This window comes from Spinacia oleracea, chromosome 5 (assembly GCF_020520425.1).
Source record: "Spinacia oleracea cultivar Varoflay chromosome 5, BTI_SOV_V1, whole genome shotgun sequence".
In the NCBI taxonomy this organism is placed as follows: Eukaryota; Viridiplantae; Streptophyta; class Magnoliopsida; order Caryophyllales; family Amaranthaceae; genus Spinacia; species Spinacia oleracea.
Genome location: NC_079491.1, coordinates 61,205,681 through 61,222,937, shown reverse-complemented (window position 1 = coordinate 61,222,937; position 17,257 = coordinate 61,205,681). Strand labels below are relative to the sequence as shown.

At 38.0% G+C, this 17,257-nt stretch overlaps 1 protein-coding gene across 1 annotated transcript; it reads right to left on the bottom strand.

Moving 5' to 3' along the window:
• Window positions 1–8,576: 8,576 nt before the first annotated feature.
• LOC110800016 (uncharacterized) lies at window positions 8,577–9,689 on the bottom strand. The gene is made up of 3 exons (XM_056829693.1): window positions 9,280–9,689; window positions 8,859–9,126; window positions 8,577–8,780 (listed from the first exon to the last, which is right to left on the bottom strand). The coding sequence occupies exons 1-3, from the start codon at window positions 9,687–9,689 to the stop codon at window positions 8,577–8,579; spliced, it is 882 nt and encodes a 293-aa protein (XP_056685671.1).
• Window positions 9,690–17,257: the final 7,568 nt, after the last annotated feature.

Genomic DNA, 17,257 nt, shown 5'->3' with positions numbered 1-17,257 from the left:
ATTATTATTATTTATTATTATTATTATTATTATTATTATTATTATTATTATTATTATTATTATTATTATTATTATTATTATTATTATTATTATTATTATTCAATCTTATTGAAACTTATTGGAACTTATCTGAACTTATCTGAACTTATTGGAACATATTGGAACTTATTGAAACTTATCTGAACTTATGTGAACTTATCTGAACTTATTGGAACTGAAACTTTTTTTTTAAGGTGAACAGAACGCACCCTTAGTGTTTTTTATATAAGATAAAACATAGTCATGTGGGATCTTGTTAGATTCGTCTCAATGTGTATTTTCAAAATATCAACTTTTTATAAATTTTGAATTTAAGATATAAATTATCAAAGTTGTGCATTGGCATGCATGAAACTAACAGACGTTGCGAGTATTAAAAACGGAGGAAGTATTTAATTACTTTTATTTTGTTTTTACAAAATATTATGGAAATTTTCTATGGTAGCATTATACTTTTGTAAATTCTCATTGGTAACAAAAATTCTGCCACTTTCTCTAAAATAGCAATAGGAATTTAATTTTTCTCTAACATAACATTATTTCACTAATTTCGGCCAAATTAACCAAATTAACTCCAACCGTTCTCGATTATAAATCAAAGGACCTTTTTGTTTTATTCACGGTAAACCAACAGACCCCATATCCCCTTTATATTTTTCATGTTTTCCTGTCATCCTCTTCTATCTCCTTGGATTTTTTCGTGAGTTTTACTAATTTATTTTTATATTCAAGTTCCTTCAATTAATCAATTATAATCCTCCTTCATCGATTTTTTCTACTTCAATTTCTGTGTTGAATTCTATTTTCGGATCAATTTTTTTGGGTAGAAATCTAAAGATCGTAATTGAGAAAAGCAGGAAGACCTGAGTTTTTCTGTTTTCAATTGGTCAATTATTTGTTTGTTTGTTCATTAAATCGATTCAATTTGATGATTTTCACGTTAAATCGATTCAAGCCAATGACGTTTCCACGTTCTTTCCCCAAAATTCAAACGAACTTCGGACCAATTGGACGAAGTCGCACAATAACAATGTAGTAAAGTTCATCACAAACCAACCTACATCATCCTTATTCGACCAAATTCCTTTTTTGATTCTGTTTTTCTGTTAATTAGTAATACTATTTTTTTAGTCGTAATTTAGAGATTGCCGAGACAGATTCGAGAAGGCGATACGTGAGGTACGATGAGATCATAGGAATAGGCGGTTGGAAAACAGTTTACAAGGGGTTTGATGGGGCGTCTGTGATGGAGATTACATGGTCTAAGGCAAAGATAACAGATAATAAGTTACATGAAATGAGGGAATATGTTGAAGGTTTGAGTGAAGAAACTCGTCTGTTAATGTCTTTAAATCATGAGAATATTGTGAAATGCAGAATTAAAATCGGAGATTTTGGTCTTGCCAAGATACTTGAACCAGGGAGTTTATTAATGGAGACTTGGGTATTGTTAAAATCTGATTCCATCTATGACATTTAAGTACTACAGTATATATTTTTTTCCAGTTTTCAGAGTTCAGACTTGGACTTTATGAATTGGTAGGACACCGTAGTTCGTAACTTAATAACCAGTTACCACCGGACACCGGTTAACACGAAGAACATAAAGGGGAAATGGGGGTCTGTTAGTTTGCCGTATAAAAAAAGAGGTTATGTTGGTTTATAGTCTAGAACTTTTGGAGGGAATGAGTTAACCATGATTAACTTTAATTTGGTTAATTAGGTTGAAATTAGTGAAATAATGTTACATTAGAGAAAAATTAGATTCCTATTGCTATTTTAGAAAAAGTAGCAGAAATTTTGTTACCAATGAGAATTTGCAAAAGTATAATGCTACCATAGAGAATTTCCCAAATATTAAACCTCTGTCTAATCTTTTTTTTCAAAATAAGTGTTATTTATTTATTTCCTTTGTTTTAGTTATTTATAGTTGAATTATTTTATTTTTATTAATTTAATTTCCTTTTAGTAACTCGTGTTTTTATTATTTTATTTTCGTTTTATTTTCAATTTTATCGATTCTCCCCTCGCCCTTATTTTATGCAAGGTACGTGCTCGGGATCCAAGTCAAATATTCGAATATCAACTCAAGTCAATAATTCGTAGAATAATTTATAAGATACAAAGAACACTAATTTTTGAACACTTCGATCTAAATATTTCTTGAGGAAACTACCTACAATATAGATGGACATTGTCAAACCACAATATAGATGGCCATTTTTGTTGGATTTTGAGATAGTAATGTCCTTCTATATTATTGGTAATTACCTTAAGCCTTTTTTTTATCCTCTAAAATAAAAAGGATACATCTTATGCGAGTAATTTTTATATTATTTTAATAAAATATTAAACCTCCATGTCTAAACTTATTTCAAAATAAATTTATTTCATTCTTTCTTTTGCTTTATCTATTTATAGTTAAATTATTTTATTTTCTTAAATTTTATTTTCTTTTAATAACGTGTTTTATAGTTTATTTTGTTTTATATTCAATTTTCTCTGTTCTCCACTCAGCTTATCATATGTAAGGTACGTGCTCGGGAGCCAAGTGAGAACGATTTTGAGCTTATTTTGACTTGTGACATGCTTCCTCCATTCAATATTGATGTTTAAATTTCTACTCCATGTTTAACAATGGACATTTCATATCATATTCTTAAAATGATGTAAATAGGGGTTTTCAAGGCTAAATTATAGAACAAGAGTTAGAACAATTACTTAGTTTCATCAAGTTTGTTAAAATATTTCATTTGATTTAATGCAAGGTTCTTCAATATTTCAACATAAAAACCATGGCTAAATTTTCATAGTAACGAGGACTTTAATTTCAATTTAAACACAAAACGCTTATAAACGAATTCAAACAAACTGTTGAAGAACGTTAATGATTCGAGAATGAATCGTTCGAGCTTGGTTCATTTACTTCACAAACTTACATTTTTGTTCAAGCTTGCTTATTAACTTAACAAACAAGTTTAGATGAGTTTTAACCGAACTTCTTTGCGAGTAGTACGCGAAAGTATCTACTCATTTGTTCCCCGGCCTATTGTAAATGATTTGAAATGTAAATCATATATTGGTTTTGCATATTAATTGAAGTATATTAATTGAAAATAAATGGGGAATACACTTATTTTGAAATAATTAGATCTAAAAAGTATTCATGGTAACTACTAACAACGTATATGGACATTACCAATATATTAGCCTACAACAATGTCAATTATATCTTTTTTTGGATAGTTTCCATCTATGTTGTTGGTAGTTACCTGAACTTACTAGGACAAAAATTACATGCACTTACAATTGGCGGTTCAACAAATTTAAGTTCCTCAAATTCAAGTATTTTGGCTATTCTCCAAAATTTCCATCTACAATTTTTGTTAAAAACCTAAAATTTTCTCTCTCCTCACAAAAATTTACAAAAGTTTTCTCTCCTAAAATTCGCCAAAACTTTCTCTCTACTAAAATTCACCAAACAATTTTCCTCTCCTAAAATTTCCCAAGGTATTTTTAACTCAAATTATTTTTCTGAAACAAATTTAAGCTTTTAATTTACAATTTCAATTTGCATGGTGAAGCTCACTACTAATTTCCTTTGAATTTGCGTGGTTGGAGGTTAATTTTGGTTGTCCCAAAATTTAGATCTAAGTATTGCAAATTTAGCGTGTATTTGTTTTATATCTATAAATAAAGGTTGTAATGTAGGTCTAGCTTCTTAGGATTTTTTTTTGGAATTTGCAACTATTTCTCGGAACTTTGAGGCCATGGAAGCTACTTCCTACTAAAAGTATGAGGGAGAAGATGATGAACAGTGCGCTGAAATAGAAAATACGATAAGACCTGTTGATTTTACAATTAATTATAGAACTATGGTCATTACCAAATATTAGGTTGGACATGACCAACCAAGCCATCAGTGTAGTGAAGATTGACAATGACCATGTATATTACTGGTAGTTACCTTAATTAATTTTGGAAAAACTACACGTATGTTTTCGATGGACTTCTTTACCTAGGCCCAAGCCCAAATTCACATCGCTCCACCTTTTAATCAAATTGAGTGACACTCCTAGAAGACCCTATATCGGCGATTTTAAATGCATGAGGTTTGGATGATGCTCCTAGGGGTTAGGTTTCCTAGTTGGAGGCTAATGGTTTTGGCAAAGCTAGAACTCGAGGTTAGCCATTCACGCGTGCAAAGACGCCCACACTATGTGATGAGTGACATTTATGTCACTCATAGGGTAGTGATTTAAGCATCATTTGAGTCGGTTTTATTCTATTTTTAGCATTTTTAGTCTTTATTTTACTCGATTTCTCATTTTAATTAATTATAGCTTAGTTTAGCGTTTTTAGCTATTTTTGTTAGTTTTTAGGTCTTAGTTTCGTAGTTTATTTATTTTATTTGTTTTATAATTTTATAGTTTAATTATGTTAGTTCTTGTTATTAATTTTCTATTTTATTTCTATTAATTTCTATTTAGTTGTTTCTATTTCCTATTTATTTATTTAATAATAATAATAATAATAATAATAATAATATTATTATTATTATTATTTTTATTATTATTTGTTTTATTTTCGTTTCTATTATTGTTTCTCTCCTATTTTCCTTTTTTTTTATTTGTGTAGGTACATGTTGTTAGGGGATCGAAATACAAGCTTTAAAGGCCGGTCAAGAAAAGTTAACGGCTTGAAGAGTCTCAAACTTCCATCTTCCCTATCCTAAACCACACCTTTTGTTAACCTACACCACACCTCCTGCTCCAACCCTCTTCCATCACCTGCAACACTGCTTCTCCTTCCTTCGCCAACTACAAACACTAATCAGCCACCTCCTCTCCGTACACCAGCCCATTCCCCCCTCAACCACCATCAAACCAAGCCCACCACCAACATCTAATCACCACCAAAATATTCAATCATCACTGTCATTGTATCAACACAACCAATTACAACAATAAAACGCCCAAAATCACAGCCTAAAGCAGAGAAAAAAAACCCAGAGTAAACAGGTTCGACCGAACCCGTGTTAAGTTCGACCGAACCTAAAATTTAGAGTTCCTAATTGTATGAGGTTTGGGTGTTTGTGATTGGAAATTAGGGATTTTCATGATTAAATTATTACATGTTTAGGCATTTCCAATACATGTTGCATTTAACTTGATCAATTAAGTGTTTCATGATTGCTTGGGGTAGGCTAGTTGGGTTGGAAAGGGATTAAAGACCTAAACTTGACTATTTGGTTGAAGTAGGACTTTAACTCACCCCAGGTATGATAGGGTAGAACGGGAGTTCGTCCTTGATGCTTAGGGAAATTGTTCGCGCATCGGGAGATGGTTGGAGCTATTTGTGAATTCAACACTTATCATGTAGTGCTTGTGAATCTCCCCCGTTTTAAATTCTTTTATGTCCATTCCATGATTTGTTGGTGTTTGACCCATTCCCTAATCTCGTTTTCTTTTGGTTTCTTAATTTAGTTGATTTAGTTTTAGTTAGTTAGTTGACTTTCCAAATTCCCGTTTCGACCTAGCTTGTTGTTCGATTAACATAGATTAGTGCTCCTTAGTCCTTGTGGATTCCGACCCTTGCTTACCGCTTTACTTGTGTTTAGTGGTTAGTTTAGGTAATTTGTTTGATTAGGAGAGACTAGTAACGACCTAGTTTCCCCGAGATCACAATGCACAAATAGCACATTGTCACACTAGCATGAATATGAATGTGACATGCAAAGTACTCAACCTAAGGTCGGTCTAAGTTTTGTATGATGCAAGTGGTCGGCTTGGGTGTCGAAAGGTCCTTGACTAAGAAGCAGATCCGGCCACAACCGTTTCACATCCACCTAATGGGAAGTGTTTGTTGGCAAACGACCTCCATGCTTGACGTCAGGAACATCAAGAAAATGTCAAGTTTCGGTAGGCGCGGGAATGGTCAGACACTTTGGTCAGGAACCGTTTGGAGACTGACCATTCCGTACCCCCGGGGCTAGCCCGAATGTAGAACACATTCATGTTGGGCAAGGTAGAAATTTGTTTTGCACAGATAAATGTTTTCGAAAATATGCAATGATATGCCTAAAACACAATCGTATTTGAACATTGTACTTGAAAAGTTTTCCCTTTGGCGTTCGTTCTCGTAGTTTGGAAGTCCCCTTCGAATTTCAGAATTTCCGAGCTAAACTCCCACTCGAGTGTTTGAGCAAAGATGGGAAGTGAGCCACTGTAGGCCACTGTGCTGATTGCAGGCAGCAGCGCCAGACGCAGGGGCTGCACCCAGCGCTACTGCTGGCACTCAGCACTTGAGCGCAGCAGTGGCAGAATGCTCATGAAATGCCCGCATACTCGAATTGAAATTTAAAAATCCCCAGTGGAGTCGCCAGATTGTAGGGGGGTTTCCTTTTTATATTTTCCCGTAGATTCCCCTACGCCTTTTGAAATTTTGAAATTCGAAGGAGTCGCCACCAAACATGTTTCAAGGTCTAGTTTGGAAAGACCTTAGTATGACTCTTTTTGGATAAAGCATTGAATCTTGAAACCGAACGGGTGAGACTCGGGTACGGGAACGAACCGCTTATTTTTGGAAAACTTTGAAAAGTACGTTCAAACACAAGACAAGGATCATTTTCGTGAAATCCTAATCATGACACTTAAGCGGCTTGAATCATGCATTTAGAACATTGTATTTGCTACTTGTACGTGGTCACTTTGCTTTAAAGTTAATTAAGGGAACCTAAGGCCGGTTTGTCCAAAAATTATCTTTGTTAAGCGTGATGTAACCTTTTGTATATTATTGTATTTAACATGTAGGGTGATGAAAGAAATAAACATGTAAAGCATCATCACAAATAGTAGGAATTATCGAAATGCGTACAAAACTACATCACCTTAAAAAAAAGGTGAGTAAAGAGTGCGGAATAGAAATTGCAAGCATGTAAATAGAGGTACGATATTGAAAGTGCGTTATTGAAAGTGTGATATTGAAAGTGCATTATTGAAAGTGCGGTATTGAAATGACGATATTTAAATGACAATATTAAAATGACGATATTGAAATTGTATTATTTTACTTGAGATCCGAACGCCAAACAACTACTTAATAATAAGTGTTCCCAACACGGATTCAATTCTCTAAAAAATCTCAACTTTAGATGAGTTGCTCATTATAAAGCATCCTTGACTTGATTATTGAAATAGAACTTGAATATTGAACTTGAACATGGAACTTGAATATTGAACTTGAATATTGAAATTAGGAGACTTGGTTCCTAAAGATTAGACCTTTTAATTTGAAAAAGGCCTCACCTTTAATATGCTCCATAAATTGAAATTGATTCTAGTTTAAGGAGGAGTTGATCTCATTTAAACATCATTGAATATTGAAAATAGAACTTGTATTTGAACATAGAAAGTTGAATGTTCATGTGTTCTAGTTTGGAAAAGGGTTTGCACTTTTCCAAACATCCTTGAACTTTGAAAAGATTTGTATTTTGCAAAATTGTATGATGATTGTTGTAAAGGAGAAACCTTTCAAGTATGAAAGTTCTTCACTTTACTAATCATTTTTGAAATAAAAGCTTGAATCTTGCATATTGATATTGAAAATGTGCTTAGAAAATCATTTGAGAAGAGTTTCAAGAGTGAAAACCTCCACAAAGATGGCACTTTTGGGCATGTTTCCTAGTTCATCGTGAGCATGAATTCAAATGATAACATCATTGGAATTGTATATTGAATTTAGAAATATAGAAAAGTAGAAAATATCATAATGATTTGATTTAGGGATTCGGAATTACCTATTTAGGATTAGGTTAGTTTTCCGATTTGTGCTCCCAATTGCTTTAATATTTTAGAAATTGTAGTGGAAATTGTAAATTTGGAAACTTGAATTTTGTATTGGAATTTGAGAGGAAATTTTGAAATTACGACGTTGTATTGAAATCTGCCTCCCCATTTTGTGTGTAAATGAGGGTTTAAATAGGAGGTTAAGCGGCTAAACGCCAAGACACGTCAGCGCCCAACGCAAGGCCAGCGCCTGGCGCTGATGATGTGTCCCAGGTTCCGCCAAACAAGGACGATGACACCGTCCTTGTGCATTGTTTTGTAGTGTTGTACCTTTGTACGAATTGTACGATTTTTGGCACGTAGCTTTGCTTGGAGGCTAAGGAATTTTGCGACTAAAAACACTCCCTTTTTCGTATTCGTATTTCGCATTTTGGACTCGGTTTTACGGGACGGGGCCCGGAATGCTCAATTTTATGGGTCGGCGCCCGATTTTTTATTGTTTAATGGAATTTAGACTGGAAATGGCCTTGTAAAACCAATGGAGAGGTCCATTGGGTGATATTGTGTTTGGATTTTGAATTTGATTTTTGGAAATTGAATTTTGTACCGAGTTCCGGGATGGGAACGGGCTCGGGAATTGGACTTTGGATTTTGGAATACATTATAGCGATTGGGACTTCCGCATGGAGTTGTACCAACCACTTAACAAGGGTAATGGTTTTGTCATTATCCCATTAGGGGAGACACGAATTAGGTGTCTACAATATTCTGTAGAAATGGCCATTCCACATAATCATAAAATTTCTTCAAATCCACCTTAATCATACATCTTGGAGATATGTTCTTTCTGGAATAACATTTAATCAATTCAGAGGCCAGAAGAATATTATCTGCAATGTTCCTTCCTGGAATAAACCCAGCTTGAGCATAGTGAACAATCTTCCCAATCACACCCTACATCCTTGATGTCAAGATTTTAGAAATAATCTTATACACCACTTAAAATCTTGTTATAGGCCTAAAGCCCCTAACATTGGAGGCATCTTGGACTTTAGGAATCGAAGTGATAACAACGTTATTCACTTGTCTCAACAAAACTCCAGTATTAAAGAATTCCTTAACTGAAGTGTACACATCAGTTTTCACAATGCTCCAAGATTTATTGAAGAACAAACTATTAAAACCATCTAAGCCAGGGGATTTATTCACATTGATGCCCTTAAGTGCAGCATTAATCTCCTGATCAGTTACTGGAACAATAAGTGACTCAGCATCATAAGAACTCAGTTGCTTACCATGCCTGCCAATAGGTACATCAATACCATTCAAGGAATTAGCAACAGTGCCAATTAGCTTCTCATAGAAAGCTTTAATTTCCCCCTGAATTTCAGTTTAAGCTAAAAGTTTTGTGCCTTGATCATCATATAAGACATCAATGTTGTTTATAGAGTACCTTTCCTTCATAGCACTGAAGAAATTTTTTGAGTTAGAGTCACCTAGTTGTAGCCACTTAACTCTTGATTTCTGTTTGAAGGCACTCTTTTGCACTTTCAGAAACAATTTCAATTTGGATAAACATCCTCTCTCAGCTTCCTGTACATCACTATCAGTTGGAGAAGAGACAAGAGTAGATTGAATCTCATCCAAATCTCTTCTGCAACACTCAATTTTATCATCTAAATGAGCAAACTCCTTGCTATGAAGAGTTTTCAATTCTTTCTTTACAACCTTTAATTTCTGCCAGACTTTCATCATTGCTGAACCTATGTGAGAATCTGACCACCCTTTTTGCACAACTTGCAGAAAATGATCATGATCAACCATGTAATTGAAAATTTTAAAAGGTCTACCACCTCTCATCATTTTCACCTTATAGCTTAACAGGAGGGGAGTGTGACAGGCTAAATCGCACTCCTATCAAAGATAAACCTAACGTTCACCAACTAAAAATATAGTAAGGGAAGCAGGGATCGTATCCACAGGGAAACAATGTTCTTTCTACTATTAAAAGACTAATCTAGACTATTGGTAACAAGAATTGGATTGGTTTGTATATTAAACTAAAGCAAATAATCAAATCGGAAGATAACAATATTAAAGGAATCTAGGGCAGCGGTTCACCACAAATGCAGACCGGGATTGGACAACGGACAATAACAATCAATTAACAATCATAACTAGGAAAACATGCATCTCTCGAATCTTATGAATTCCTTAGGATAGAACAACTAGCGGGCTCTCGCTACGTACTAGAAATAATTCCTATCTAATAGCCACAAACCAAAAACATCAGATTTATACCTCTCGGCGCATAATCTAAGGTTAATCAAACTCAAATCAAAATAGTCCGGCCGAACAGAATTGACGAGCAATAATAATAAGCTATAGAAATTAATCAATCAATCAAATATCATGTCCACATATAATCCCAATCATGCATTCATGGATCCCCTAAACCCTAGAAATTAAACTACTCACTCATGATAATAAATAACAAAGCAATTAATATAATAGAAAACATGATTAAAGCAATAAACTAAATTAGAACAAGAAGCAATACCTAATTGAAGAACAATGAATAATGAAAGCTTGAATTTTTATATAAATCGAACTAAGTGTTTGAATTGATGTAGAGAGAAAATAAAACTTAGAGAAATAAACTAAGGGTTTTGTGCTGGAAAAAAATAAGATGTTTACTAAAAATAAAAGGGCTAGTATTTATAGTTTGCCCAAAATACAAGCCAAAAACCGGAAAGAAAAAAAAACGCGAAAAAGCATAAGGGGTTGGCGTCGCCCGATCGGGCGGCTCTTCGCCCGATCGGGCGAATCACTCGATAGTCGGCCCGATCGGGCCAAAATCCGCCCGATCGGGCGGATTGTGAAATCTCCACAAAGCCTCCAGATTGACCGCCCGATCCGCATCGGGCGAGCTGCGCCCGATCGGGCGCGCGTTGATGAACTTGCCTTGTTTATACTTCCGCCCGATGGTTGCATTTCGCCCTCAGCTTCCAGGGCGATTTGCAATCTTCAATGTATCTCGCCCGTATCACCAAGTCTAACTCCCGGGGCTCAACCATAAGCATCTAAGGCTCCCGAAAGTCGACGATGGAGGTCCCGAACTTCTCGGACTCATATAGTGGCCTTGATCAACAATGAAACGGGTCTAAAACGACCCATTTCTCATAATCAAACCTGAAACTCAAGGCACACTCAATAATACACATTAGTACTAGAAACGGCTCCTAAGAGCACGTTTGATACATAAAAGTATTAAGGGACGGGGGTAAAAACTCTATATAAAACGCATATATCAAACTACCCCAAGCTAGATCTTTGCTTGCCCCTAAGCAAAGAAATCATCGATGAATACATAAATCAACTTCACCCCAAACACATCTTAAAACAATGGATACGATTCAAGGCAAAATCCAACAAGCATGCATCAATGTCAACCAATCAAATTCATTTAACCGCCAATCCACCTCAACAATCGTCACGCAAAGCGAACCACAAGTGTACAATGGAATTCAAGACTAGTGCTCACACACTCGTCACTCATTTATGTGGCGGATAAAAATTGTACCCGTTCGCTCCCCTCCCAGCATATATGTGTACAATGCCCTCCCAAACTCACAACACTCGTGTGTGTAGAAAAAAAACATGCACTCAACCTAGTAGTCGACTCGGAATGTGTCATGTCATAACTTGCATTGATAAACAACTACTTTCACATCAATATGACTCTATGCACAAAGGTCGGAAGGTCTTCAAAGCTTGTAATGATAGGCTTAGGTAGAGGTGCGGTAAATTTGGGTATAATGTGAGCTTTAAAGCCTTGGCTTTGGGGAGCATAAATCCTAAAAACAACCGTGATCAATCAACATAATGACCATAATCTCCCACTCAACACATGACAAAACAACAAATAGCCAACACCATACTTTCTTGCATTTTTTTTTTCACAAGTGTAACCAATCACTCATAAGGATATGAATTTGCAGAACTTGATTGAAACAACACTTTGAACTTTTTATGAGAGTAATAGATTGTTCTCTTTCTTTTCCTTTTCAATCTCTCTTTTTTTTTTTCTTTTTCGAAACCTTCACATTTGTTTTGTTCTTTCATCTCTTTTCATTTTCAACTCATTTTCAACAACAAACATGATAAGACGAACTCCTTTTTCGATACCTACTTTGTGCTCAAAATGTAGCACATTACAACTCCCTCACCTCACTACTATTAGCTCCCCCAAGCTAGGTTTGGGACTAGTAACCAATGGGGTTTTTCATGGGCTTGTAATATGGCTAGTCACCGAATAAAAGGGCACAAGCAACAACATGGGTAGAAAAGGAGGGGACAAATGTATCTAATTTCATCTGAAGGCTACCTAAATAGAAAAATGCCTTCGTCCTCCACAATGTGCATGTATATGAGTCATAAAACACTACTAATAGTTGCAAATCAATACTCAAAATCAATGACACACCAGGAAGCTATCACACATCCTAACCAAATCAACTAGTCAAGCACCAAGTCCACAAATAGTTGGTCAGAGTTGACTCATGTTAAGGCATCAAAGCAATCGAATATCAAATCATGGCTAACGCATCCACATTGCTCATCATCAAATACCAAGAATCAAAACAATTTTCAATCAAAGGGGCACAGGGAAGCATGATATTGTATTCATCGGAACGTATTTTTGTATTTTTTGTATTTTTGTATATTTTTTTTCTTTTTTTTTTCTTTTTCAAAGCAATAAACTAATTTAGAAAGCATTAAACATACCAAAATAAACACACCAAAATAAAGAAATGCGAAAATAAAAGAAAGACATACCTACAATGTACAAGTAGTGTGAAACCCCCCCCAAACCAAATCAGACAATGTCCTCATTGGCTCAAGGGTATCGAACCTCATCATCAACATCAGCATCACTGATGGCCTTGGCCATCATCACCATCATCATCACCATCATCTCTGCCACCATGCCCACTAGGACCCGCTCCCCACCCTCCGTACTGGGTGGGTGTGAAGGTGCCCATAGAACCCGGAGCTCCATATCCCTCTGCGGGATAGGTAAACCAGGTAGGGTGCTCGTAATCTGGGGCAATATAGCCCTGCCTGGCATACTGATCATAAAATGGGAACATGGTCCTCTGGTGATCAGCTGCGAACTCCCGGAACCCGAGCTCAAGTCTGCTCAACCTCTCATCAATGGACCCCTGATCCTCATGAACTACCGGGCCACTCTGGGGCCTCCCCGTGTCTCGACGCCCCCTCCTGAAGTAGGTGCGAGGCTCTGGCTGGTACTGATGGGGCTCTGGCTGAGGGTCAGGCTGAGGCTGGAGGTCAGGTTGAGGCTCTCGCTCAAATCCAACAAATAGATAATGAGCCTGACCGGGTCTGAAACTAGTGCGGCCCTGAGGGTCAGGCAAGGTGAAAAGCCTGTTTCCCTCGAACATCCAGTACATGGCTCCCGGCCTAAATAACCCGTGCTCCCCCTGCAGCCTACGGAGTCCAGCAAAATAAGCCAAATCAAGCAAGTTGCTACCCAGAACTGGGATCTGGTTAGCCTCAGTAAAATTGGCCGTGGCCATGGCTATGTGGGTGATCAACCCACCAATGGTAATCTTGGTAGTATGTGTGGAGGTGGCTATGGAGTAAAATTGAGAGGCCATGTGATGTGCAAGGTTCATTTTGTAGCTCTCCTCTCCTTCGGAAACGTAGCCACCTAGGATCTCTAGCTCCGTACTTCTAATGTTCTGGGTCTCATCCCTACCAAAGATAGTAAATCCTAGGAACCTGTAAAAGACAATGGGTACCGGGTGTTGAATCTTGGAAGCATGCAAATGTTGCATACTCCCGGGATTATCATTGCCCGTAAGCTTTCCCCACATGGTACAGTTATTGTGAGTCTCCTTGGGTTTCCTACTATATGTGGTAGACAATCCAAAAATCCTACCAAAATCAGATAAGCTCATGGTGTAGGTTCGGTTCATGACACGAAATTGAACCGATGACACGGTTCGATAACCATCCCTACGAATATTAAAACTACTCAAAAATTCTAGAGTCAACCGCCTAAATGTGAGACGGAGCATACCATACATGCTACTCATACCAACACCAACAAAAACACGTTTTACATCACGCTCAATTCCCATTTCATGCAATGATTTTTGACATATAAAGCGAGTAGGGATTACCTCCCTCAATTTGAGGTGCATGAATCGTGCTCGTTGCTCCTCCGTAATAAAGATGACATCCGGAAAATCCGTGTCGGGCTCGAATTGCGGTGGTGGAGGTGGTGGTGTCGGTTCCCGAGCTCGGCTTGTGGAAGCCTCATGTTGATTTCTTGGTACCCTCGTGCATTTTCTTTGTGGTCTATTTGCCATTGATGAAAAATCTGAATTTTTGAGTTTTTTTGAGTTTTTTGGGTGAATTTGGGGATTTTGTGGGGATGAGTGAAAACTTAAATCGATTAGGTGTAGGTTGTAGAGGATGATGAGGGGATGATTTTGATGAAAATTTTGTTGAATTTGGTGGAGAATTGAGGGAGATATGGTGGTTGGAAGTTTTTTTGAGGTTGGGGTTTAATGGAGGAAGAGAGAGAGAGAGTTAGGTTGAAGATGAAGAAAAAGTGAAGAAAGAAAGAAGAAACCGTGTACTTGTCGCTGAAATCGCATCTCGCCCGATCGGGCGACATTCCGCCCGATCGGGCGGTTTGCGATCCTTTTCTTCTTATCCGTACGCGCCCGATCGGGCGCACCTCGCCCGATCCGAATCGGGCGATTTGCGAAAGCTCATTTTCTTGACTTTTTCCTTCCCATAATCATCCTTGACCTTTCCTCGAAAATTTCATCAACCGCCCGATCGGGCAAAATAATTTCGCCCGATCGGGCCTTCCACTCGTCTTTTGCGCTCGATCGGGCAAACAAACGCCCGACTCGGGCGTTCCACTCGCCAAAGCGCCCTAGCCTGTCAAAATTATTTCGCCCGATCGAGCATTCCACTCGCTGGACCGCCCGATCGGGCATGCTGCGCCCGATCGGGCGGAAATAAACTGCAAGAAACTCATCCGTGCGCGCCCGATCGGGCGCACCTCGCCCGATCCGCATCGGGCGATTTGCAGTGTGCTTGGCCTTGAGCTTAATTTCACTTTCTCGAACTTGGGGCTTTAGGCCTGCACATTAAGAAACACCCAAACAGCGTAATGCCCTCTTCTCGCCTCACTAACACCAAAAACAATACTTAAACACACGTAGGTAATAGAAATACTTAAACACACGTAGGTAATGGAAAATACTAACTAAACACACAAAAATTAGAATCAACAATCAAGCTTATACTGCTAAGGCAATAAATGGATAATGAAATACTCATCCCCTATGAGATTGATGTAATGTCCCCATTACACAATCTCCGTTTATGCGCAGACAATAGACATGAAAGGGATGAGAGCCACGACAGCTCATCGAATGGGGGCACCAAAGATGGTGCCACCTGGTGTCACATCGATTACCTTGGATGAGCTGTGTGGTGCGGGAAGTGACAGATCACGACCCCGATCGTGAATACGATGTCCACCGTTTACAGAACTTTCGGCCCCTTGGGTCGTGGCATCATCAATCCGTCCCTTCTTTCGAACCCATGCCGAAGAGTGTATACTCCGATCACCTCCACCTGCAAGACAATTTGAAACATGTGCTTTTTCCGAGGAGTTATTAGAGTTAGTATGAGTCAATTCGGTATTAAAATAATCATTAGAAATATTGACTCCAAAACATGACTCCTCTACCATAGGGTTCTTAGCAACATGGGTTAAATTGAAAGTAACCTTATCATCTCCCACATTTAGCATCAACTTGCCATTCTTGACATCTATGATTGCCCCTGCAGTGTGTAGGAAAGGCCGACCTAAAATAATAGGAATTTGCCTATCCTCTTCCATGTCTAAAACAACAAAATCAACAGGAATAAAGAATTTACCTACTCTAACAGGCACATCTTCTAAGACACCTAGGGGGTATTTTACAGATCTATCGGCCATTTGCAGAGTTATGTTGGTAACTTTTAAATCACCCATGTTCAACTTAGTACATACAGACAGGGGCATGACACTAACACTGGCACCTAAATCACATAAGGCTTTGTCAATAAAAAGGTTACCAATATTACACGGGATAGAGAAACTCCCGGGGTCCTTCAACTTGGGTGGAGACTTATTTTGTAGTAAGGCACTGCACTCCTCAGTAAATGCAACAGTCTCCACCTCACTAAATGCTCTCTTCCTAGTCAAGATGTCTTTCATGTATTTAGCATATGCAGGTACTTGAGTAATTAATTCAGTGAAAGGGACTGTTACCTGCAGATTCTTTACCACTTCTAAGAACTTACCAAACTGCTTGTCTAGCTTGTTCTTTAGCTGACGATGAGGGAAGGGAAGTTTGATATGTGGAACTTGTATCTCAACTTTCTTCTCAACCCTTGTGTCAGCTTCCTTATCCTTGACCACCTTCTCACTTTCTCTTGGCACAACACCACTAACGGATACTTCAACCCCTTCCTCTATAGTCATAGGTGGCCCATCATACTCATATCTACTTCGCAAAGTGACAGCATTTACAGACTCTCTGGTCACAGGCTGTGAGGGGAGTTGACCTTTGGGTCTCTCTGCAAGAGCGGTAGCCATTTGTGCCAACTGTTTATCCATGATCTTGTTATGAGCAGTGAGGGCATCGATTTTGGCATCCTTTTCGCTCAGAGATCTCTGCAATTCCAACATCATATTCCTCATCTCTACAAGCATGGGATCAGGTTGTGTGGGTTGAGGTTGTGGTGGTAAGCCAGGTGATCCACTAGGTTGCGAGTTGTAGTTACTCCGCGGTTGGTAGGGTTGTTGTGGTGGTGGAGAGTGTTGAATCTGGTGGGGGTTCTGAACATTAGTACTCCTATATGATAATAGGGGGTTGTTTTTATACCCCTCATTGTATGAGTTGGAATACGGATTGTTCTGCTTGTAGGATTGGAATGCATTGCATTGTTCGATGGAGCTCCGGCATACCTGTGCATAATGGCCTTGCATCCCACAACTATTACAGACATTAGCAGATTGGGCACTCATTGCAGCGACACTAGCATGTTGGGTGGATTGGGGAGATGCGATCTGTATATTGTCGAGCTTGTGATGTAGGGAAGTTAGCTGAGCAGTAAGCTGTTCAATAGAATTCATCTCATGCTTAACACCTCGGTCGGCAAAACCTCTAGGATTCCCATATTGGGCACTATGGATGGCCATCTCCTCAATCACCTCCAAAGCTCTAGGCACCTCCAGTTGCATAAATCTCCCACTGGCAGCTGAATCCAAAAGACACCTAGATTCATTACCCAGACCATTGTAGAACTGCTGAACCAGGAACCAGTCATCT